Source organism: Trichomycterus rosablanca, chromosome 7, assembly GCF_030014385.1.
Source record: "Trichomycterus rosablanca isolate fTriRos1 chromosome 7, fTriRos1.hap1, whole genome shotgun sequence".
In the NCBI taxonomy this organism is placed as follows: domain Eukaryota; kingdom Metazoa; phylum Chordata; class Actinopteri; order Siluriformes; family Trichomycteridae; genus Trichomycterus; species Trichomycterus rosablanca.
The window spans coordinates 4,330,413-4,354,776 of record NC_085994.1 but is presented as its reverse complement, the minus strand read 5'-3'; the positions used below and the strand labels follow the sequence as shown (position 1 = coordinate 4,354,776).

At 38.6% G+C, this 24,364-nt stretch overlaps 1 protein-coding gene across 1 annotated transcript; it reads right to left on the bottom strand.

The window, feature by feature from the left end:
• Nucleotides 1-5,062: 5,062 nt before the first annotated feature.
• Nucleotides 5,063-21,555, bottom strand: mrps27 (mitochondrial ribosomal protein S27). The gene is made up of 11 exons (XM_062998275.1): nt 21,479-21,555; nt 18,048-18,125; nt 17,818-17,888; nt 17,119-17,177; nt 16,888-17,002; nt 15,672-15,750; nt 15,449-15,564; nt 12,499-12,601; nt 10,748-10,890; nt 6,646-6,795; nt 5,063-5,407 (listed from the first exon to the last, which is right to left on the bottom strand). Exons 1-11 carry the CDS (start codon nt 21,552-21,554, stop codon nt 5,180-5,182), a joined length of 1,218 nt encoding a protein of 405 aa, XP_062854345.1. The 5' UTR covers nt 21,555; the 3' UTR covers nt 5,063-5,179.
• Between the last annotated feature and the right edge of the window lie 2,809 nt (nt 21,556-24,364).

The following is a 24,364-nucleotide window of genomic DNA, read 5'->3' as shown; positions in this document are numbered from 1 at the left end:
ATGCAAGTTACCCATGATGTGGTGACAGGAGCGAATGTGGAAAGTAAAAAACACATTTATGAACCACTCTTGACAACACATGACTACAACACAGCACAACCCCAAATCAGAAAAAGTTGGGACAGTTTGGAAAATGCAAATAATAAAAAAACACAGAGTTTCTTACATTTACTTTGACTTTTATTTCATTGACGACAGGATGAACCTGAGATATTTCATGTTTTATCTGGTCAATTTCATTTCATTTAATAATAAAGTAATCAAAAAAGTAATCCCTTGCCCATGTGGTTATATCAGCTACTGTTGAGTGGCGGTTCTTGATGCAGCGCCGTCTGAGGGATCGAAGATCACGGGCGTTCAGCTTAAGCTTGTGCTCTTGGCCTTTATGCACTAAAATTCCTCCTGATTCCTTAAATAGTTTAATGATATTATGCACGGCAGAGGGAGAAATATGCAAATGCCTTTCAATCTTTCTTTGAGGTTCATTGTTTTTAAACATTTCAATCATTTTCTCACACATTTCTGGACAAACTGGATCCTCTGATCATCTTAGCTCATCAAAGACTCTCAGCCTTTCCTGGATGCTGCTTTTCTACCAAATCATGATTACAATCACCTGTCTGGAATCACATCATTATTTAGTTTTTTCACCTCATTACTAGCCCTAAATTGCCCCCGTCCCAACTTTTTTTGGAATGTGTTGCTGGACTGAAATGCAGGAATTGAGGTTTATTAACAAATGAAATGAAGTTGAGCAGATAAAACATGAAATATCTTGCGTTTAAACTGTCTGCAGTCAAATAAAAGTAAATGTAAGGAGCACTTTGTTTTAATTTTATTTGCATTTTCCATACTGTCCCAACTTTTTCTGATTTGGGGTTGTAGAATGACTCATTCAATGATATCTAAGGGTTCAAATATCCGGAATCTTTACACAATATTATGAATGGGCGATGATGAAATCTTACATTAAGAAATGTTCTTTTTAAAATGATTTACAGTTCTGGTTTGGCACAAAGTGCTGAGCCACTACCCAGTTTTGTTTGCATAGACTGAGCCTTCAATGGATCCTCCTTTTTGTGGATACCCTCACCTGTTACCGTTTACCCTGCTTATTGTGGAATGTTTCAAAATTGTGTAAACTGCTACTATAAACCTTTCGGTCTATTTTTGACATGTCCTAACATTTTTTGACATGCCTCAATTGTGTTGGAGTATTTACAAAAATAACACCTGAATCAATTCACTGCTCTAAGTACAAAGTCAATAGAAATGTACTGTATGTGTACAGTTAAAGTGGTTATGGATTGGACGTATATAAAATCCAAACGAAAGGTGGTTAGTTAAATTCTGACCACTTTTTTGCTCTAACTTTCTTAAAAACATGACTGGCTTTTATATGTTTAATCATTTTAGGCATTAGAAAGCCAGATATAATGTGGGAAATGTCTCATTAGTGACAGCAAGTACCAGAACCAATTTAAAGTCTATTTTTCTCTTTTATTATAGCATAATTACTCAATGAAAAGGACTTAACACAGTGCATTTGTCAACTGGGAAAAGTCCACACATTGTCATATCCCACATAAATCCATTTCCTGCCACAGATGTGGAACATCAAATTTGATAGACCATTAAATAACTCAAATTGAGTGGAAATGTTATCAAGTATTACTTTATCAGCTTAAAGTCCCCTTTTTCCACCCACTTAAACAAGTCACACACATCTTTCCCATTGTACTTAATCATGATTTTTAAATGATCTGCTTAATGCATTAGAAATATGCATTGTGCAGTGGAAATGGGGCTTGAGAAGGAGTGATTAATAGGAGTGATTAATAGAAATGAAGCTCATTGTGCAACCTATAAAGCAAAATGTGTATTTTGGATGAAGTGAGAGATTCATAGTACCTTTTTGACTGAGTGAAGAGCACTAGTTAACATCCAGTTTCTAATTTAAGACAATGTTTTTTTCTTTACATATACACTGATCAGCCATAACATTAAAACCACCTCCTTGTTTCTACACTCACTGTCCATTTCATCAGCTCCACTTAACATATAGGAGCACTTTGTAGTTCTACAATTACTGACTGTAGTCCATCTGTTTCTCTACATATTTGTTTAGCCTGATTTCACGCTGTTCTTCAATGGTCAGGGCCCCCACAGGACCCCCACAGAGCAGGTATTATTTAGGTGGTGGGTCATTCCCAGTACTGCAGTGACACTGACATGGTGGTGGTGTGTTAGTGTGTGTTGTGCTGGTATGAGTGGATCAGACACAGCAGCGCTGCTGTAGTTTGTAAATACCATGTCCACTCACTGTCCACTCTATTAGACACTCCTACCTAAAGTCAGAGACGATCGCTCATCTATTGCTGCTGTTTGAGTTGGTCGTCTTCTAGACCTTCATCACTGGTTACAGGACGCTGCCCATGGGGTGCTGTTGGCTGGATATTTTTGGTTGGTGGATTATTCTCAGTCCAGCAGTGACAGTGAGGTGTTTAAAAACTCCAGCAGTGCTGCCGTGTCTGATCCTCTGTACAGAAGGTCAGATTTCTTTGAGTCTCATACTTTCCAGCAAAGTACATACTCAGAAGATTTAAAGCAGGTGGATTTGATCCACTCATCAGAAGCTTGTTTAATACATTTGCAGCCGTTGTTCAGCTATTATAAATATTGCCATGCCAAATACTAGGAATTCTGAAATCCATGTAAATTGTCTTCCTGACTGGATGATTTGTAATTGAAAACATTGTATTAAATTAAAGACAAATGCTATAAAGAAGCATTTTTCTAGAACTTCTAGTATTCTAGACTCCAAATGTACATCTTGTGGTTATTAACTTGGCTGTGATGCAGATATAATTAGTATCTGACTTTATGGAATGTCTTACTCCTTAAAAAAAGACAATTTTTATGATACTTCATATTGCTTAAGCATCATTGCATATCAGTGAATAACCAATTGTGGATAAATGTAAAGATCTCAGCCTGGAATCCTGATAATAAAAAATACGTCCATAACTTAGTAGTGTCTGGTGAAACCATTTACATTTGTATTTAGTGGACACTTTTATTCAAAGCAACTTACAGTACTGTGACAGTATATTGTCCAAGCAACTGAGGGTTAAGGGCCTAACAGTGTCAACCCAGAAGTGGTGGGGCTTGAACCTGCAACCTTTTTGTTACTAGTCCAGTACCTTAACCACTGGGCTACAACTGTTCTAATGCAAAACACACAGATCATGTGTAACTTACAATTATGACTTACAAATGTGCAACTCATAAAGCAACTTAGAATTACGACTGAACATGATTTGAACAATTGAGGGTTAAGGGTCTTGCTCAGGGCCCCAACTGTGGCAACCTGGTGGTGCTGGGGCTTAAACCGGCAACCTTTTTTATTACTAGTCCATTACCTTAACCACTGAGATACCACTGCCCTATTTGTGGCCTACATTACATTTTCGGCATTTAGCAGACGCTTTTATCCAAAGCGACTCACATTACAGTTACAGTATACAGTCTGAGCAATTGAGGGTTAAGGGCCTTGCTCAAGGGCCCAACAGCAGCAACCTGGTAGTGTTGGGGCTTGAACCAGCAACCTTCAGATTACTAGTCCAGTACCTTAACCACTAGGCTACAGCTTGTCTAGTGGTATTTTTTTTACCAAACATTTTTTACATAGAGGCAATGCAGCAGGACTGCTGGTGGAATGGACACCGTACACCAACAAGATCCCTTGAAAGCTGGGTTCAATATTCTGTGCAAACTATGGCAACTTTTCCCCAGTGGGTTACCTCCTCTGGTTTCTCCCACCTCTTACATGCAGAATGTGGTCTGGCTGCTCTAAATTGCCCCTAGGTGTGAGTGAGTGAATGTGTGTCTATGGCCCTGCAATAAATTAGCACCCTGTCCAGTATGTTTGCCTGCTTGAATCAGTGTGTGTAAGAGTGCCACTGGACTTAACCATAAACCTGACCAAGATAAAGTGGTTGGTGAAATAAATACACATTTTTAGAAACAAACTAAATGTTAATGGTGACAACCTCAAATCATATTCTCCCATAGAACTATTGCACATTAGGTTTTTCTTTTTTTCCATTTATTTATTAGGATTTTAACGTCATGTTTTACACTTTGGTTACATTCATGACAGAAACAGTAGTTACTGGTTACACAAGATTCATCAGTTCACGAGTTTAATGTCAAACACAGTCATGGACACAGCCATTTTGTATCTTCAATTCACCTCACTTGCACATCTTTGTACTCCAAAGGAAACCGGAGCTCCCGGAGGAAACCCGCACAGACACGTGAAGAGCATACAAACCCCACACAGAAAGGACCTGGATCGCTCCACCTGGGGATCAAACCCAGGACCTTCTTGCTTTGAGGCAACAGTGCTACCCAGTGTTACCACAGTTGGGCCCCTGAACAAGGCACTTACCACTCAATTGCTTGCATTGTATAAGCTGCAATTGTTAGTCATTTTGAATAAAAGCATCTGCCAAATGCCATGAATGTAAAATGCAAAACAGGAGCGAAAACATCACTTGCAACCTGAAGAGCTGTGTCCCAATCCGCACAGGGTCTTCAAAATAGTAGCCCTGGCATTGGTCGAAATCTAAAACCTGAAGTTTAAAAGCTTTTGGGTCTAGATGCTTTGTTTTGATGCTTGGGTTGGGTTTTCTAGTTTTAGTTTGCTACTGCAGTACACACTGAGATTTCTGGTTACTGGTTCTGTATTACAATGCCTGTGAACAAAGCAAAATCCATAAAAAACCTTTTCCCGAGTTTGGTATGTAAAGGCCTAACCAGCCTGCACAAAGCCCTGAACTCGTCCTATTTAATACACCTTAGGGCCCAGTGTCCTATAGAGTTTAGGTTAAGTAGCCCTGATCTATAGATATATTGAAAATATTCTTAGAAATGAAAAACTAAAATGATGTGGAAATGGTATTTTAATGGTTTAAAATGACATGTTCAACATCAAATTTTTAAACTTATTATATTTCAGTTTGTGAGATCTCAGTATAAATGGACAGACAAGTAAGAGTTTAGTTTAGACAAACTTTAGTTTATTTAAAAAAAGAAAAAGTTTATGAATTCAGAAGTATGAAAAGCATTAGCTCTTCTATATTGTGTACACACAGTGGAAATGTCACCGAACCGTTTATGCTGCTTTCGTGGCTATTTTCTCTTGTTTTGCTTTTTCTCTCCCAGTTTTCTCTCTCTGAGTGAGCTGTGAGAGCTCCGTCTCCCACTCCTGCAACCTCTTCTCATACTGAGCCACGTCCTGCTCCTCACAAGCCCTCAGTTTTTGCTCAACCAGGGCGGACGCAAGCATTTCCAGACTCTGTGTATCAACTTTCCCTTGCGCGTGTAGCTTCTCACTCAGCTCCTAATAAATATACCATAAGTTATACATACAAACCTCGCAAACAAATTCTTGCCAAATTGAACTGGAATGCTGCAAAAAGCTAATTATTTGTAACTGGACACTTCTTTTCCCAATCTGTTTTTATGAAGTACAGTTTTTTATATTTATATTGTAGGTACAAAGCCAAAAGTGCAAAAAAAAAAAAAGTAAAAAAAAACACACCGACCAGGCATAACATTATGACCGGTGAAGTAAATAACACTGATTATCTCTTCATCACGGCACCTGTTAGTGGGGGGGATATATTAGGCAGCAAGTGAACATTTTATCCTCAGAGTTGATGTGATAGAATCAGGAAAAATGGACGAGCGTGAGGATCTGAGTGAGTTTGACAAGGGCCAGATTGTGATGGCTAGACGACTGGGTCAGAGCATCTCCAAAACTGCAGCTCTTGTGGGGTGTTCCCGGTCTGCAGTGGTCAGTATCTATTAAAGGTGGTCCAAGGAAGGAAGAGTGGTAAACCGGCGACAGGGCCATGGGGGCCAAGGTTCATCCAACAGACGAGCTACTGTAGCTCAAATTGCTGAAGACGTTACTGCTGGTTCTGATAGAAAGGTGTCAGAATACACAGAGCATCACAGTTGCAGGGCTATTTTGGCAGCAATAGGGTGACCAACACAATATTAGGAAGGTGGTCATAATGTTATGTCTGACTGGTGTGTATATACAGTATATTACTTATTACTAGTATTGTGCCGTTGAGTTTGTGTCTATATTTTCACTCTTTTTATTTTGCTAATAAAAATTAAAATATATATAAGTAAAGTTAACATATAAGCATACATTTTCTAGTAAAGTAAAAGGTCATTATTTTTCATGTAAATCTAACATTGGCAGCACACAGCTGAGCAGTGACCAAGCCTTGGCAGACCCGTTTTTAGTTCTTGCCTTTGGTCAATGTAAAAGGTTAGTAAGGTTGTTTTAATGTCCATTTTGGTCTTCTTTGGTCAGTGAACCTATCTTCCAAAACATAACCACAGGTTGATTATTTACTCATTAATAGATGGGTGAGTAAGTAATATCCTGTGATGAACTGGTGCTTTGCCCAGGGTGTACAGTATTTCTGCTTTGCACTCAGTGTTTTCAGGTTACTGATTGCTAACCTGATCAGAATGAAGTGCTTACTAAGCAATACAGGTAACTGGAGAGTGTTGTTTTAAATTAGTGTATAGATTTGTTTTGTTAGCACAAAGACCAACCTTAAACTTCGCCGTGTACTCGGGTAATTTAGCTCTTTCGAGCTCGTCTTCCTCGTCTGTGCTAGCAGTTTTATTTTCTGTGGTTTCCTCTGCTGCTTTAGAAACAGGAACCGATGCGAGTTGCTGCAGTACATTCTGCACGTAGTCAAGCTGAAACATAAGAATAACCAGGACACAGAACATTTACACTTCAGTTCATTTAGTAAATGCATTTAGCAAATGATTATATCAGTGGCACCATCATTGCTATGAGTAAATACAGACAGCTGAACAGGTCCAGACAGCCCAATTATAATGTTGTAGGTTATGATCGAAAATGTAGTGAAAAGTAGTTCACAGTGTATAGAAAGTAATTCTATACTATATATGTAATTAGATTTCTTTTCATTTTAGTGGATTTCATTTATGTTCTCCAGTGTGCACATGTGAAAAATATTTAATCAGTCATTAAAAAAAGCAGTAATGACTGATGTGTTTTGAATAAACATAGTTACTCATAACTTCTTCCTCATGCGTCAAACTTATATTTTACCAAAGAACAGTTCGTCATTTACCACACAGGTTTATCTTTATAGACATCTTTTGATTGTCAAAGTTATTTATTGTACTACTGCACTATTTAAACCTGCAGTTTATCTACAATAAAATAACCCTCAGTCCTGGTGCTACTGGTGGGTTATACAGGGTGTGTAAAATTCAGCAGAACAAATATGCAGCATTTTTATGCACAACAGTCACATACATGAGGAAGCTAGTGATGAATTAAACGTCTACATGATTAAAGCAATAATTCAATCCATTTATATTACTCTCAACTTCTGTACACCTTCATTTCTGTTTATCATAACATGTAATGTCATCATAGTGTCATTAAATATACTACTAGTAAAATACTTTTCTTCTTCTTTCAGCTTCTCCTGTATTTAGGGGTGGCCACACCAGATTTGGTCCACATACCACACTTTTACGCTGGATGCCCTTCGACACAACCCTCCTGGGACTGGCACTGAGAAAGAGCACTGACAAGTGCACCTCCCGATGGCTTTTCAGCCACCAGAGCAAGTTCACCGGGCACTTGTTATTCATTTCTGTGCAGATGCCTGACCACTGAGATTCAAACCCTAGATACTTTGCCACTGCACCACCCGAGCAGTCGTTACCTAGTGGTTAAGGTACTGAACTAGTGGTTCAAGCCCCAACACTGCCAGGTTGAGCCCCTAAGCAAAGCCCTAAACCCTCAATTGCCTAGACCAGTGGTCCCCAACCTTTTTTGCACCACACACCAGTTTCATATAAGATATAATTTCATGGACCGGCGGGGGTAGGGGATTTAAAGTAGCACAACTATAAAATGGAAAATCTGAGTGAATCTTGAGCTTTTTTTACTACAACGAGACGCTGCTCCCACCTAGTGATGATTGGGGACAATAACACCCAAAGAGCATTTGAAATTTAATTGCTCTTGTAGCGATCTCTAATTATTTGATCTTCTCTGCAGCCCGGTCATAAATGACCCACAGACCGGTACCGGTCCAGGGCCCAGTGGTTGAGGACCACTGGCCTAGACAATATACAGTGGTACCTTGTAACTCAACGTCCCCTAAACTCAAAATCTTTGAAACTCAACGCCCTTTGTCGAGACATTTGTACCCTTAAAATCAACATTTCCCTTAAACTCAACGTGTTCACTTTGTTCAGCGCTTAGCTCGAGTGGTGCAGTAAGACGTCATCAAAGTGTGAATATGAGGCGAATCTGCATGTGTGGAATATCTGTCAAATTTACTTTGAAAGCTCCACATGTATCTGTGTTTATCTGGATTTTCCTCCTGTTTCACTTTTAAACTTGTGTTACAGCTCGAGGTTCTGAGAAATTGTGAGAATCAGCTTTTTATTTCAGTGTTTTTAATATTATATTGGTGTTATTTTCAGTGTATAAGTGTCAAAAACAACCCCATTACTTTACATGAGCCTAAAATATATGCAAGTCCACGGGACCATGGACGCATTAACAGGTTTCCCAAACATCCTTATGGGTAAAAATACTTTGAAACTCGACGCTTTTTAAACTCACTCCCAGAACCAATTGACATTGAGTTTCAAGGTACTACTGTTTACTGTCACAGTACTGTAAGTCACTTTGGATAAAAAGCATCTGCTAAATGACAAAAATGTAAATGAGCACCGTAAATATACAACTAGTAAAATAAAATCTTTAATAAAAACAGAACACAAAAATTGCCTAAATGTAAAAGGTAGAAATATTAGTTTGCCAAAGTGTTCACAAAATATTGACATTTGGCATCTTTGAAATAAATCCAATAACAAATCCCACTTGTTTAACGTGGTCCATAATATAAGCTGTTAGTGGTTTGAATGCCATATGAATGAATATACGGGGCAGATTAGATCGAATGTCCTAATTCAACAGCTCACAATCTACAACAGTTTCCACAAGACTTCTCACAAACACACACACGGCCAATGCTTTGATTTAATGCTAATAATTAACATTTGCATCCAAGACTCTACTCAAAAAGCAATGAGACAATCTCTGTTCAGGTGTCACATGGAGGCTATGAGTTGTACTTCAAGATAGAACTTTTAATCTAGCCCCGAAAAGTTTTCCAAAACAATTTTCCTGTGCTAAATTTGTTTAAGAGACATAAATCTATCCTCAATTATATTTATAAAGGACAGAATAAAGGAGAAACATGTGCAGGAGGAGAAAAGTCTTAATGCATTATGGAAAAACCTAAACTACAATGGAACTACAACGGAGCCACACGTGGTAATGATTGATTAAGAAAATCTGTTGTTTGTCATGTTTGCTGTTTCATGGAATTCCAACCATCCATAACAATTGTGCAGGCAGAACTTAAAAACATCCAGCTCTTCCTCTCACTGTGTCTGCGACTTTATTAAAGACGACAGAACTTCTTAAAGCGGTTCGCTCCAGAGATGGCACAGCTGGGGGTGTAAGGGGAAAAATTTTATCTGACAAAAGTGAATGAGAGGAAATGAGCTCAAATATTTAAAGCACTATTTATTAGTCAATTTATGAGCATTACTGAGTTCCCATAAACTTCAAACAGAAAGTTAGCAGTGCCGCTCAATGGCCTCTGACAGAATGTGCTGACAATGTAATCTTTGAGTTGTGGTTAGTAGGTACATATAGACATTTGGCATCTATTAAATATTGATTAATTAGGATTTTAATGTCATGTTTTACACACTTTGGTTACATTCAACCATTACATGACAGGACAGGTAGTTACTGGTTACACAAGATTCATCGGTTCACAAGTTTAATGTCAACCATGGTCATGGACAATTTTGTATCTCCAGTTGACCTCACTTGAATGTCTTTGTACTGTGGGAGGAAACCGGAGCACCCAGAGGGAACCCACGCAGACACGGGGAGAACATGCAAACTTCACCATCCCCAGGTGGGGCGGTCCGGGTCCTTTCTGTGTGGAGTTTTCATGTTCTCCCCGTGTCTGTGTGGGTTTCCTCTGGGAGCTCCGGTTTGCTCCCACAGTCCAAAGACATGAAAGTGAGGTGAATTGGAGATACTAAATTGTCCATGACTGTGTTTGATATTAAACTTGTGAACTGATGAATCTTGTGTAATGAGTAACTACCGTTCCTGTCATGAATGTAACCAAAGTGTAAAACATGACGTTAAAATCCTAATAAACAAACAAACAAACGTTTAAAGTTCATAAATGTCTAATTCAGCCTTATGACACTCACTGTGACAGCAATTCCTAAGTAAGTACATATAGAGTCAACCAAAAATATGGGCAATATCATACTAAGGGCACACACAAGGGCCAGTGCTATCAACCAGTCAGGCATCTACACATACATGATTGGTTATGTCTGAGGCGAGGTGGCCGAACAGCCTAGCCACTGACAGGTGCACTTGTCAATGCTCTCTTTTTAGCCCAGATAAAAATAAAGTGGGTTGAATCAGGAAGGGTGTTCGGCGTAAAAACTGTGCCAAATCAGCTATGCGGAACAGATCGTTCGGCTGTGGCGACCTAAATATGAAAAAGAATATGGAAAATAAAAAAAAATAAAAGAAATGCTAGATACTCACAACTTCTTGGGCTAATTTAAGATTTCCAGCATCAGAGCACACTCGCTCCATAACGGCCAGGCTTCGACCGAGATAGCCAGGGGTCCACATCAGGGGCATGTTGTGAAACACAGCATGTATTCCTCTGGTCATCTCCACCTTACCTGATAAATAAATTATCATTAGGCTTCACTAGATAAGTACAAACACAGTTTCTACAATGGCATTATCAACCAAAAGCATATAAATTAAATAAATCAGCAAATAAACAGTTGGAGTGTGTGATAAAGGTTCAAACCAGCTTGATGTCACAAAGCTGGGTGCTTCTTCTGTGCTTTTAATCCATTAACGTTAATAGGGAGTGTGTGTGTCTCAATCGCTCAATCAAAACCAGCCAATTTCAAGCTCTTTAGAAGCTAAGAGCTGATTTAAAGCAAGTTTTTGACTTTATTAAGGTAAACCTTTCATCACTTGTTTCCCCTACTTATACACCGATTAGCCATAACATTAAAACCACCTCCTTGTTTCTACACTCACTGTCCATTTAATCAGCTCCACTTACCATATAGAAGCACTTTGTAGTTCTACAATTACTGACTGTAGTCCATCTGTTTCTCTACACGCTTTGTTACCCCCTTTCATGCTGTTCTTCAATGGTCAGGACCCCCACAGGGCCCCAACAGAGCAGGTATTATTTAGGTGGTGGATCATTCTCAGCACTGCAGTGACACTGACATGGTGGTGGTGTGTTAGTATGTGTTGTGCTGGTATGAGTGGATCAGACACAGCAGCACTGCTGGAGTTTGTAAATACCGTGTCCACTCACTGTCCACTCTGTTAGACACTCCTACCTAGTCGGTCCACCTTGTAGATGTAAAGTCAGAGACGATCGCTCATCTATTGCTGCTGTTTGAGTCGGTCATCTTCTAGACCTTCATCAGTGGTCACAGGACGCTGCCCACGGGGTGCTGTTGGCTGGATGTTTTTGGTTGACTATTCTCAGTCCAGCAGTGACAGTGAGGTGTTTAAAAACCACACAACTAACTAACACACACTAACACACCACCACCATGTCAGTGTCACTCTGCAGTGCTGAGAATGATCCACCACCTAAATAATACCTGCTCTGTGGGGGTCCTGACCATTGAAGAACAGCATGAAAAGGGGCATGTAGAGAAATAAATGGACTACAGTCAGTAATTGTACAACTACAAAGTGCTCCTATATGGTAAGTGGAGCTGATAAAATGGACAGTGACGAAACAAGGAGGTGGTTTTAATGTTATGGCTGATCGGTGTATATATTTCATTTTATTAATGCATATGTCCCTTTTTCTCCCAATCTAGTCATATCCAATTAGCCAGTTGTATCTTTTCTACTGCTGCAGACCTCTCTACCTTGACCGAAAATATCCGTATACATATAGTATCCACCAGCTTCTTTTCACACAGGGTCACGCACTGATCTCCATTATTCCGCATCTGTGTGGGTCGTAGGTCATAATTGCAGCAGTGTTGAGGAACCCCTCCAGCCCACCCTCCCTCAGACAAAGCCAATCATGTCTGAGAGCTTAAGATCTAAACAGTGGAGGGATAGCGTGTTTTACTTACTGCTCGAACCCTCCTTATTTTTATCAGGAATGAGAGTGCTACTCTCAATGGCTAGACTGTTCAGTTCAGTCGTTCCCCCTCAAATAAAGCCAATCATGTCTGTTACTTAACAAAAATAAATAAATCAAAATGTGCATTTTTGTGGGAAGACTGCATACCCACCAATGAGGGCATGACCCAATAACTGAGCACTGAGGCCGACTGAGTTCTCCTGCTTAAGTCCGGCCAGCATGAGAGCTGCCCCCACGTTCCTCTCCTCCTGCCACTGCACACATAAAAAATGAGAAATATCATGACAAGGGCAAAAACCAAACCCCAAGGAACCAGCAATGTTGCAAGACTACATCTCTGAAAATAGAGTTCTTCTAAATACCCCAAATTCCTCTCCTAATCATTAAATCCCAGCTGAATTCTGTCTATTTCAAGTCAATTTAATATTTCATTAACTTCAGGCATTAGAAGAGCTAGTGAAGAAAAGATTGTGTGGGAAAATGACTAACATCATGTTCATATTTGCACAGCCTTCCAAAGAATCCACGCATCCTCAGAAAGAAGTGGCTGTAGTTTTTTTTATTTGCTGTGTGTGTATCACTGCATGTGTAAAAGTCATTTACATTTACACTCATCAGCCATAACATTAAAACCACCTCCTTGTTTCTACACTCACTGTCCATTTTATCAGCTCCACTTATCATATAGGTATTATTTGGGTGGTGGGTCATTCAGAGCACTGCAGTGACACTGACATGGTGGTGGTGTGTTAGTGTGTGTTGTGCTGGTATGAGTGGATCAGACACAGCAGCGCTGATGGAGTTTTTAAACACCTCACTGTCACTGCTGGACTGACAATAGTCCACCAACCAAAATTATCGAGCCAACAGCGCCCCGTGGGCAGCGTCCTGTGACCACTGATGACGGTCTAGAAGATGACCGACTCAAACAGCAGCAATAGATGAGCGATCGTCTCTGACTTTACATCTACAAGGTGGACCAACTAGGTAGGAGTGTCTAATAGAGTGGACAGTGAGTGGACACGGTATTTAAAAACTCCAGCAGCGCTGCTGTGTCTGATCCACTCATACCAGCACAACACACACTAACACACCACCACCATGTCAGTGTCAGTGCAGTGCTGAGAATCATCCACCACCTAAATAATACCTGCTCTGTGGTGGTCCTGTGGGGTCCTGACCATTGACCAAAGGTATGTAGAAAAATAGATGAAGTACAGTCAGTAATTGTAGAACTACAAAATGCTTCTATATGGTAAGTGGAGCTGATAAAATGGACAGTGAGTGTAGAAACAAAGAGGTGGTTTTAATGTTATGGCTGATCGGTGTACATTTTCAGCATTTATCAGACGCTCTTATCCAGAGTGATTACAAAGGAGCTTCCACAGTAAGCATTCCCTACTCTAGTTTAAGTAAACAATAGTCCAAAGATACAAATCTGCTGAAACCCTGTTAGAACAAAGAGGGTTTTTTTTAATAAGATGTTATAAAAGGTCAGTAAGTGCATGTTATTGCTAAGCTTAAGTGCTTAATAGAGAGGTGGGTCCATAATCTTCAGAACTGAGATCTGTTGTGTATATAAAGTATTTGCATTATGTCATATGGTTCTCAAACTGTGGTACAAGTACCAATAGTAAAACATAAACAACTCCTAGCTGGTACATAAACATCACATGGTAAAATTTGGCCATGTAGAGTAAACAAATAAAAATATAATGACAAGGATTATATGAGGGTTCTTTTAATAAACTCTATTTATTATTATTATTAAGAATTTCAAAAACAAATCACACGGCCGCTTAGGTGGAGAAGCGGTAAAATACACTAGCACACCAGAGCTGGGATTTCAGCTCTGCCATCCGGCTGGGCTGGGCGGCTATATGAAAAACGTTTGGCTGTTGTTCATACAGGGTTAGGAAGGCAGATGGGGACCTCATAACTGATGCAATTACGACCTCTGATGGCTGGTTGATGGCATCTGCACAGAGTTTGTTTGTTTGTTTGTTTGTTTGTTTGAATTTTAACGCCATGTTTAACACGTTTGTGTCATTTAATGGCAAAAGGTATTATTTATCTGTCTTTATATTTTGGTCCATTTTATATTTTCATCTTTATTTTTATGGCTGCGAGGTAGGTTAGGACTGTTCTTGTCTGCACAGAGTAGAGGAATAATGCTGATCAGGGTGTGGCTCTCCGTGCACAGGGCTAATTCGCGTATGAACTCGGCTGGTACAGGTGAAAAAAGGCAGCCGGCTACTGCTCACATATCGGAGGGGACGTGTGTCCGTTCGATCTGCTCAATCAGGGGCCGGGGTCAGCACCAGTAGAGAGGAAGCATAGCGCAACTGGGTAAAAATTGGCCGCGCTAAAAGTCAGGAGAAAAAGGGGAAAAATACATTAAAAAAAAAATAAAGAAAAAAAAAAATCACATCACTTTTCTACATCGTCACCTTCCGATGCATTTTTCCAGCATCGTATCAACTTAATGCCATCAGCATAAAATGTTTTAGGTTAAGCGTGTAGCCACTGATGCAGCACTGCTTTCACATAATCATCATCCTCACATGAAAATCTTCTCCCCCTTAAAGCTTCTTGAGCGTCCAAATAGGTGGAAATCAGATGGAGCTAAATCCGGACTATAAGCATTTCTCAGTCTCTCAGACACGACCGATTACTCCTCCTCCTAATACACCCTCACCGTTTATAATCAAAATATAAAAGTGCAGAAACTTTTTGAAGATCCCTCGTATATTGGCAACTTGGAGAACATCTCACAATTCCGACACAGGGATTTTACTAGCACTGATAGCACTAGCAAGCAAAAAATTGGTTACTTACAGAGGGACAAAAAAAAGAAAAAAAGAAAAAAAAAAACTTATTTTTGTTTACTAAACTGGCAATATACTTAGGTCTACTGTGTACAGGTGTAGAGAATGTGTTCCTGTGAGAACCTAAACCTCAACCTGCGATTGTGTGGGTGGTAGCCGGTGGAAACAGTGTGAAAGTGACTGTACTTTACCATAAGAAGCTGGTTTAATTTGAAAAACAACCTCAGGTGGAAGTAAACAAAGGAAATGTAAAGACGTGCTGGAAATACGTACGCTGAGTTCAGGCTTGGATGACAAATATTTGCTAAGTGCATACAGCGATAATATCTGCGTTGTGGGCAGGTTAAAAGCCTCCTGAAGCATCACTTCCTCGACCACAGAGCAGGCTCCTGTGATGACGACAATGCACAAAACCAGCAGTCATAGAGAGAAGAAAACAGCTATTATAAGTATAGAAGGAGTGATGCAGAACAAGCTCAGATTCTCAGAAACTTACCCTTGTAGTCTTCATCCTTCAGGAACGAGTCAATCAGGATATTACAGGTGAACTCATCTGGGAACATTCCAAACTGTACCTAAATGTGGGGATAGACTGGGTGTTGGTTTTGTATGGTGTGTTACAGACCACTACCTGAGATGGTTGTATTTATTCTAAAGAGTCACTTTAACAGCCACAATAATATATAATAGTATACACTGATCAACCATAACATTAAAACCACCTCCTTATTTCTACACTCACTGTCCATTTTATCAGCTCCACTTACCATATAGAAGCACTTCGTAGTTCTACAATTACTGACTGTAGTCCATCTATTTCTCTACATGCTTTGTTATCCCCTTTCATGCTGTTCTTCAATGGTCAGGACCACCACAGAGCAGGTATTATTTGGGTGGTGGATCATTCTCAGCACCGCAGTGACACTGACATGGTGGTGGTGTGTTAGTGTGTGTTGTGCTGGTATGAGTGGATCAGACACAGCAGCATGTCCACTCACTGTCCACTCTATTAGACACTCCTACCTAGTTGGTCCACCTTGTAGATGTAAAGTCAGAGACGGTCGCTCATCTATTGCTGCTATTTGAGTCGGTCATCTTCTAGACCTTCATCAGTGATCACAGGACGCTGCCCACTGGGCGCTGTTGGCTGAATTTTTGGTTGGTGGACTATTCTCAGTCCAGCAGTGACAGTGTGATGTGTAAAAACTCCATCAGCGCCGCTGTGTCTGATCCACTCATACCAGCACAACACACACTAACACACCACCACCATGTCAGTGCCACTGCAGTGCTCTGAATGATCCACCACCTAAATAATACCTGCTCTGTAGTGGTCCTGGGAGAGTCCTGGCCATTGAAGAACAGCATGGAAAGGGGGCAAACAAAGCATGCAGAGAAACAAATGGACTACAGTTAGTAATTGTACAACTACAAAGTGCTTCTATATGGTAAGTGGAGCTGATAAAATGGACAGTGAGTGTAGAAACAAGGAGGTGGTTTTAATGTTATGGCTGATCTGCGTATAATAATAATAATAATAATAGTCAAAGCTGTTGGGTTTATTTGGTGTAACGTTTCAGACTTGTATGGAACTGATTATAGAAGTCACTATCTCAGGCATTAACTGAATGCAACATAAATGTGTCCACACTTGGAACCAGCTTGACATTACAAACTGAAGATGAATGGTTTCTTATAAAAACTGGTCCTACCTTGTTCTTCAGTGTGTACAGGGCTTTGTCTCTGGCTCCATATTTAAGACACAGTTGAAACCAGCTGTGAATTGTCCAGTCTCGGAGATACCAACAGTTCGGACTGTGTCGAAACCTTAACACAATACGAGAGTTTTTACCTTTACTGATAATAACACAGAACAGAAAATATTTCAGTCCACAACTGTGGGCTGCTAGTAATGTAATCTAGTAACCGAGGACTACACTCACTTATATAGGTAATATTCAGCTTGATCGACTTCTTCTCTAGATGTTATATTGTCTACAAACTGAAATAAAAATGATTAATTATTATTCAAAAACAAGTTAACTTAATGCCTGAACAGTTTACAACATTCTTTACAGTTTCAAAACATAAAACGATTAAAAACGATGATTTTTTTGTGGTTTTTCATTTCATGGTGTGAGAATTTTGTAGGCTTGACTCTAATAACCATTTAAATTATTTTGTGATATCCGTAGGCCACTGGCAGAAGTCGACTTTGTAATTAAGTAATAAACCTTTGAGTGGACGAGAAAGGAATGTGAAGCAAAAACAAAGCCCCCAGATTAATACAGAAAACTTTGATGTGAAGTGCAGAAGATGCTCAGAAGAGATAAACAAGCTGACTTAGTTCTGCTGTTGCCTTTTCTTTTTAGTTTCTTCCAGCTTATTGCATAATGAACCTGTGAAGTTGCTTGGGAAATTACAAAAGAAAAAAAAAACACTACTCTAAGACATGAAAACAAACGAATCTGGACTGTACAACTTCACACCTGCAAGACTAAAATACAGCACAATCTGGTCAATTTTTAACTTTATAAATATCTTTAAGGACATCAGGTAACTTTCAAAATGAGTTGGTATCTGGGGCCCCAGGATTGAAGTGCTTTCCTTATAATATATTACAGTAACAGGTGCGTTCTCACCCGTGAGATGGTCAGTGAACTAACTGGAAGCTTTTTCTCATACAACTTGTCCATGAGAGAGGCCAGTGTAGCTAAAAGAGAAATAAAATTAAGATTAACATGTAATAAAGTCAAAATAACTTCTAACTTCTAATGACACATATACAAAACAAAGTCTAGTCTGCAAATGTGCAAAAAAACAGGATCACCACTGTTCAAGATTAAAAGATTTAGATTAAAATATAAAGTACCTATGTTTTGGGGGTCTTGTCCCCTTCGCTCCCATGCTCTGGTGTCTGTGTATGCAGCAGAAAGCAAACATCTTCTGCCTGCAAAATAGCACAGGTTAAATCTCAAGGTCTCACTTGCATGTCTTTGGACTGTGTGAAGAAACCGGAGCACCCGGAGGACACAGGGAGAACATGCAAACACAGGGACACAGACCGCCCCACCTGGGGATCGAACCCAGGACCTTCTTGCTGTGAAGCGACAGTGCTACACACTGAGCCACTGTGCCGCCCCTCTCGACGCTACTGAACACCCTAGAAAAGAATCCGAATATCGGTGAGAGGCTCAGACCTTTTTAAGTCCAGCACCAAAGCCTGAACTCACAGATGGTCTTACCTCATGAACACAGACACACTTCAACATTGTGGAAAGCCATCCCAGAATAAAGTAAGCTGTGACATCTGCAAAGTGGAGGCCAATACTATACTTATGGTTTTTAAATGGAATCACTGAAATATATTGTGTTAAATAAAATGTGTTAAATAACAAGTAGTTCCTAGTTGCCAAGTGCCCCAATATTAGGGCAAAATGATTTATTGTGTATGTGTGTATTATTAATATACACTAATGTGTAAATGTGTGTATATCAGAGTTAATGATGTACTCACAGTGCCCTGTTAGGACTAAATTTGCTGACGCATTGTTTGGCCAAGTGGCGAGTCTCAACCCATCCTTGCACATAAAAGACAGAAATCTTTTCTGGATGCCATTTTTTCCAAATAATGTTTGCATCACCTGTTCAGAATGATTTCCTTGCATGTCACAACATTCAGCTGCTGCCTTAACTTTTTTTGGAATGAGTCATTAGTTTCCAAATCTGTTAATATAATGGCGATTAAGTAAACTATGAATTATTTGGGTTGTTTGTATTTTATTTAACTTGTGGCACTCGGGTAGCACAACAGGCTATTACACTAGCCAGGCAAGCTGGGCATCTGCACAGACACAAGTTGCTACGTCGTTTTGGGATAGCAGAAGCCCTGCAATGGATTGTCACCATGTCCAGAGTATTTCTGGCTTGTGCCCAGTGTTTCCCAGCCAAACCAGACCTGCTGAAACGCTTAGGACAAAGCGGTTGATGAAAATTAAATGATTTTTTTTTTTTTTTTTATTAAAGTTAAATTATGAAAGTTAATTATAATACCTCAATATTAGTTAGTAATAAGTAATTTCAAAATAATAAAAAAAAAACTGTGTATTGCGGACCGGCTGTCACTAATTCTTTCATCTCAAGAGTCCAGTTTTTGTGGACAGGAGTTAGCATGGACACTCTGAGTAGACTATGCAGACCCAAACTAAGAAGAGTTTGATGAACTGTGTTGTGATACATTTGCATCATCACCAGTATTAAAATGATCTGCAATTTAGCTTTTCTGTTGGTTTGTACCAGATGCCACAGCCTTCGTGTTCTCTGCCATCAATGAGTATTTGCTGGCCAACAAACTGTTGGCAGTTCATGACATGTCTCTTCTTGGACCACAGTAGTTGGGCATTAACCCTGCTGTTGTTTAAGAGATACTTCAAACCTTCAATCATCTAACCATAAACATTTGCCCCTTATCAAAGTCAGTCAGATCTTTATACTGCAATCAACATGTGTACTATTAGTAACTTTCATCTCCAATTGTGGCTTCCAAAACAGACAATAAGATTAAGATCATTGACAAGCTCCTCCCGTGTAATTCTGGACTGACCTCACCTTTATCAGAATCATTCTTACCCCACCAGGTGAGATCTTGCATGGAGCTCCAGAGTGAGGGCGATTAACTGTGATCTTGTATTTCTTCCATTTTCGAATTATCGCACCAACAGTGGTCTCTTTCTCACCAAGCTTCTTGCTGATGGTCTTGTAGCCCATTCCAGCCTTGTGCAGGTCTACAATCTTGTCCCTGACGTCCTTTGATAGCTCTTTGGTCTTGCCCATGGTGGTCGAGAGATTTGAACGGAAGAAACTGATTCTGTGACAGGAGTCTTTTATACAGGGACAGGACTAATTTGTGTGCCTTTTGTGCACATAACCGGTCTGTGGGGGTCATAATTCTTGCTGGTTGGTAGGGGATCAAATACTTATTTCCCTTAATTAAATACAAATTAATTTATAACTTTTATTTAATGTTTTTTTTCTGGATTTTTAGTTGATATTCTGTCTCTCTCTTTTAAAATAAACCTTCCATAAAAATTATAGACTGTTCAAGTCTTTGTAAGGGGGTAAACTTACAAAATCAGCAGGGGATCAAATACTTATTTCCCCCACTGTATATATATATATATATATATATATATATATATATATATATATATATATATATATATAGTGGGTGTAGTGTATGATCATAGTGCCCCATACCATGATAATATTAATTAATTAATTAATTAGGATTTTTTTATTAGGAGGTTTTACACTTTGGTTACATTCATGACAGGAACGGTAGTTACTCATTACACAAGATTCATCAGTTCACAAGTTTATTGTCAAACTCAGTTATGGACAATTTAGTATCTCCAGTTCACCTCAATTTCACGTCTTTGTACTGTTGGAGGAAACCGGAGCTCCCGGAGGAAACAAACACAGACACGGGGAGAACATGCAAACTCCAGAGAGAAAAGACCCAGACCGACCCACCTGGGCATCGAACCCAGGACCTTATTGCTGTGAGGCGACAGTGCTACCCACCGAGCCACTGTGCCGCCCCTATGATATTAAAGTGTTTAAAGCTACAACATGGCAAAAAGCACTGCTGGCATTCATGTGTTCATCCTATAGCATTAAAGTACATTGTACAAATCACCATTACACATTTGAAGGTTTTCTTTTACAAGTAACTTTGTTCCACACATGAGAAAGCAAGCTGTAGCCTAGTGGTTAAGGTACTGGACTAGTAATCAAAAGGTTGCTGGTTCAAGTCCCACCACTGCCAGGTTGCTGCTGTTGGGCTCTTGAGCAAGGCCCTTAACCCACAATTGCTCAGACTGTACCTGCTTTTGATAAATGTGTCTGCTAAATGCTGAAAAAGTAAAGAAAGCCATTGTTCTGCATAATAACATACATGAAACACTGTGACCTTACTTTATACTGTCATGTATTCACCCACATTGTGACCTGATGCTAGTTAAACTGTTTAATTAACTGATTATGAATTGGCCACGTACATAATAGCTCTTTATAAGCTATTTAACTGATATTTATAATGATAAATAAATAATAAACGAAAGTGTTTTAACAGGAGATGCTGTGATGGGCTTGATGTGACACCTAGAGACACCTTATGTACAATAGCAAAACATGCTACACGAATCAAATGTTATTCAATCACAAAGAATAAACCACACACAATAAAACAAAACAAGACATATCGTAATCACAAGAACTGCTGAATATAAATAATAATCTCACCATTTATGCTGAAAGCAACACACTTAGATGAAGTCCTGACCGGTAGGAGAAAGCGCTGCAGTATGGAGGTCGCCATGTTTGGGTTGTACCATGTCACGTTAGAGGGGGGGTCTGAACAAGAAGCTATCGTGTGGTACAGAAGTAAAATGTACATTAAATACTACAGTAGCTTCAGTTTATGCTCATTTGAGGCTCTTAATATTTTTTAATTAATCTATTTTTTATTTTTACACTTTAAAAAGTAAAAGTTTAACTGGTGCTGTATGTATTTTTGTAGACACTAACAGGTTATTTTTGACTGGTGGAAATACACAGTAGGACAGGAGTCAGAAAGAACTTCAATAATAATAATAATAATAATAATAATAATAATAATAATAATAATAATAATAATAATAACAACAATAATAATAAAAACAATAATAATAATAACAAAAATAATAATAACAATAATAATAATAACAATAATAATAATAACAATAATAATAACAACAACAATAATAATAACGATAATAATAATAATAATAATAACAATAATAATAACAATAATAATAACAACAATAACAACAACAACAATAAAAAAAACAATTATAATAATATCAATAATAATAATAATAATTACAATAATAATAATGGTATAGATGCATGTACACATTATCCTAAATTAAGAGCATTTCCTAAAGTCCTAATACGTGCATCATTTGTTTTTTATTTAGTTGCAATAATCAAAATAAATGTACTTTTTTTGACGATGGAGAAATAAACTTAAACAATAATTAAATAAACGTCTTAAATAATTGCTGAGCCGTTTTATTGTTCCCTAAATACTGTAAATGACTTATATTTGTATAATTTGCATTAAATACCAGTGTTTGCCTATAGAGGGCGCTATTAACCTGCAGACTTTAAGCACAGTCATTACCACTAGAGGGAAGCACAGCACCACAACAACATAATGTAGCACCAACATACAGCTTGATTGATTGATTGATACATTGATTGATTACTTTATTGAGAAACTGAAGGGAAGCTACAGTGTTACAGCAGCAACTCACAATTATCACAATCTAACTGGTGCTGTATGTGATTCTGTAAACACTAACAGGTCATTTTTTGACCGGTGGAAATACACAGTACTTTTTTGACGATGGAGAAATAAACATAAACAATAAATAAATAAACATCTTAAATAATTGCTGGGCCGTTTTATTGTTCCATAAATACTGTAAATATTTACATAATTTACATTAAATGCCAGTATTTGCCTATAGAGGGCGCTATTAACCTACAAACTTTAAGCACAATTATGACCACTAGAGGGCAGCACAGCACAATAACAACATAATGCTGCACCAAAATACAGATTGATTGATTGATTGATTGATTAATTGATCAATCGATTGATCGATAGATTGATTGATTACTTTATTGAGAAACTGCAGGAAAATTGCAGTGTTACAGCAGCAATTCACAACTGTCACAAGCATCACACAATGGCACATCAATGTACTACAGGAAAAAATACAAAACATTCATGTAATGCAAAAATAAGACATACAATCTAAAAAATAATAATAATATAAAAAATAAAAATATAAGAACACCTAACACAGAACAAACAACTAAAGGCGGTAAGCCTAAAGGTGCAGTTTATAGACATTATGTGTACAATTACACGCTGTGCAAATAAAACAGTACCATGTGCACATACACCGATCAGCCATAACATTAAAACCACCTCCTGGTTTCTACACTCACTGTTCATTTTATCAGCTCCACTTACCTCTGTGTGGAGCATGTTCTCCCTGTGTGGGTTTCCTCTGGGAGCTCTGGCTTCCTCCCACAGTCCAAAGACGTGCAAGTGAGGGGAATTGGAGACAAAATGCAGCCGCGAGGCTCCTGACTGGTACCAAGAAAAGGGAGAGCATTACCCCATACTTTCATCATTGCACTGATTACCAGTAAAATATAGAATAGAATTTAAAGTTTTGTTATTCGTTTTTAAGGCTTTGCATGGCTTGGCCCCGAGCTATATCTCTGACCTTCTCCGTTTTCATTCCACCTCACGAGCTTTACGATCTTCTAACCAGTTGCTCTTAGCCATTCCACGCTCTCGGACGAGGTTCAAGGGTGACCGGGCCTTTTCTGTAGCTGCCCCAAGACTTTGGAACAGCCTTCCGCTTTTCATTAAAGAATCCCCCACAATAGATGCTTTTAAGTCAAATTTAAAAACCCATTTGTTTTCTTTGGCATTTGGGTCCTTTTAATGAATATGTATTCAATACTTGTTCTGTCTGGGTTGTGTCGGTCATGCCAGTTTAGCTATTTTTATCTTTTTTAGTGGTTTTATCTATTTGATTTGATTTATTAGATTTGTTTGTATGTATGTTATTTGTTGTTGTTGAATGATTGCACAGTTATTGTACAGCACTTTGGCCGACACTCGTTGTCTTTTAAATGTGCTTTAGAAATAAAGGTGACTTGACTTGACTAAATTGTCCATGACTGTGTTTGGCATTAAAGACTTGAACTGTCATGAATGTAACGAAAGTGTATAAAACATGACGTTAAAATCCTAATAAATAAATATTTTGCCCCTGTATTAACTTTTTTTGGGTGTTACATGCATATAATTGAAATTATTAAATTATCATTATTTAAAATTATTTTAAAATGTATTATATATTAATAATTTAATCTGAATTATGTTATTCCTATAAATAATGAGAACAATAGGTTTCATATAGATATCTTAGTTAACGCTCTTAAACATGCTCCTAAACATGTCAGCTATTTAAGCTTTCATTTTGTTCATGTTACAAATATTTTATTATCAGTTTATCTCTGGAATTGTGATGCCCGTCCATCTATCTGCTGCAGTATGAG

What these genes read in the sequence shown, in the direction of transcription:
- mrps27 (XM_062998275.1), bottom strand. Translation starts at nt 21,554, where the DNA reads ATGGCGACCTCCATACTGCAGCGCTTTCTCCTACCGGTCAGGACTTCA. An exon ending in TGTTGCTTTCAGCATAAATG is followed by an intron (nt 18,126 to 21,478) that starts GTGAGATTATTA and finishes GCTATTTTGCAG; the next exon opens with GCAGAAGATGTTTGCTTTCT. An exon ending in GCTGAATATTACCTATATAA is followed by an intron (nt 17,003 to 17,118) that starts GTGAGTGTAGTC and finishes TATTGTGTTAAG; the next exon opens with GTTTCGACACAGTCCGAACT.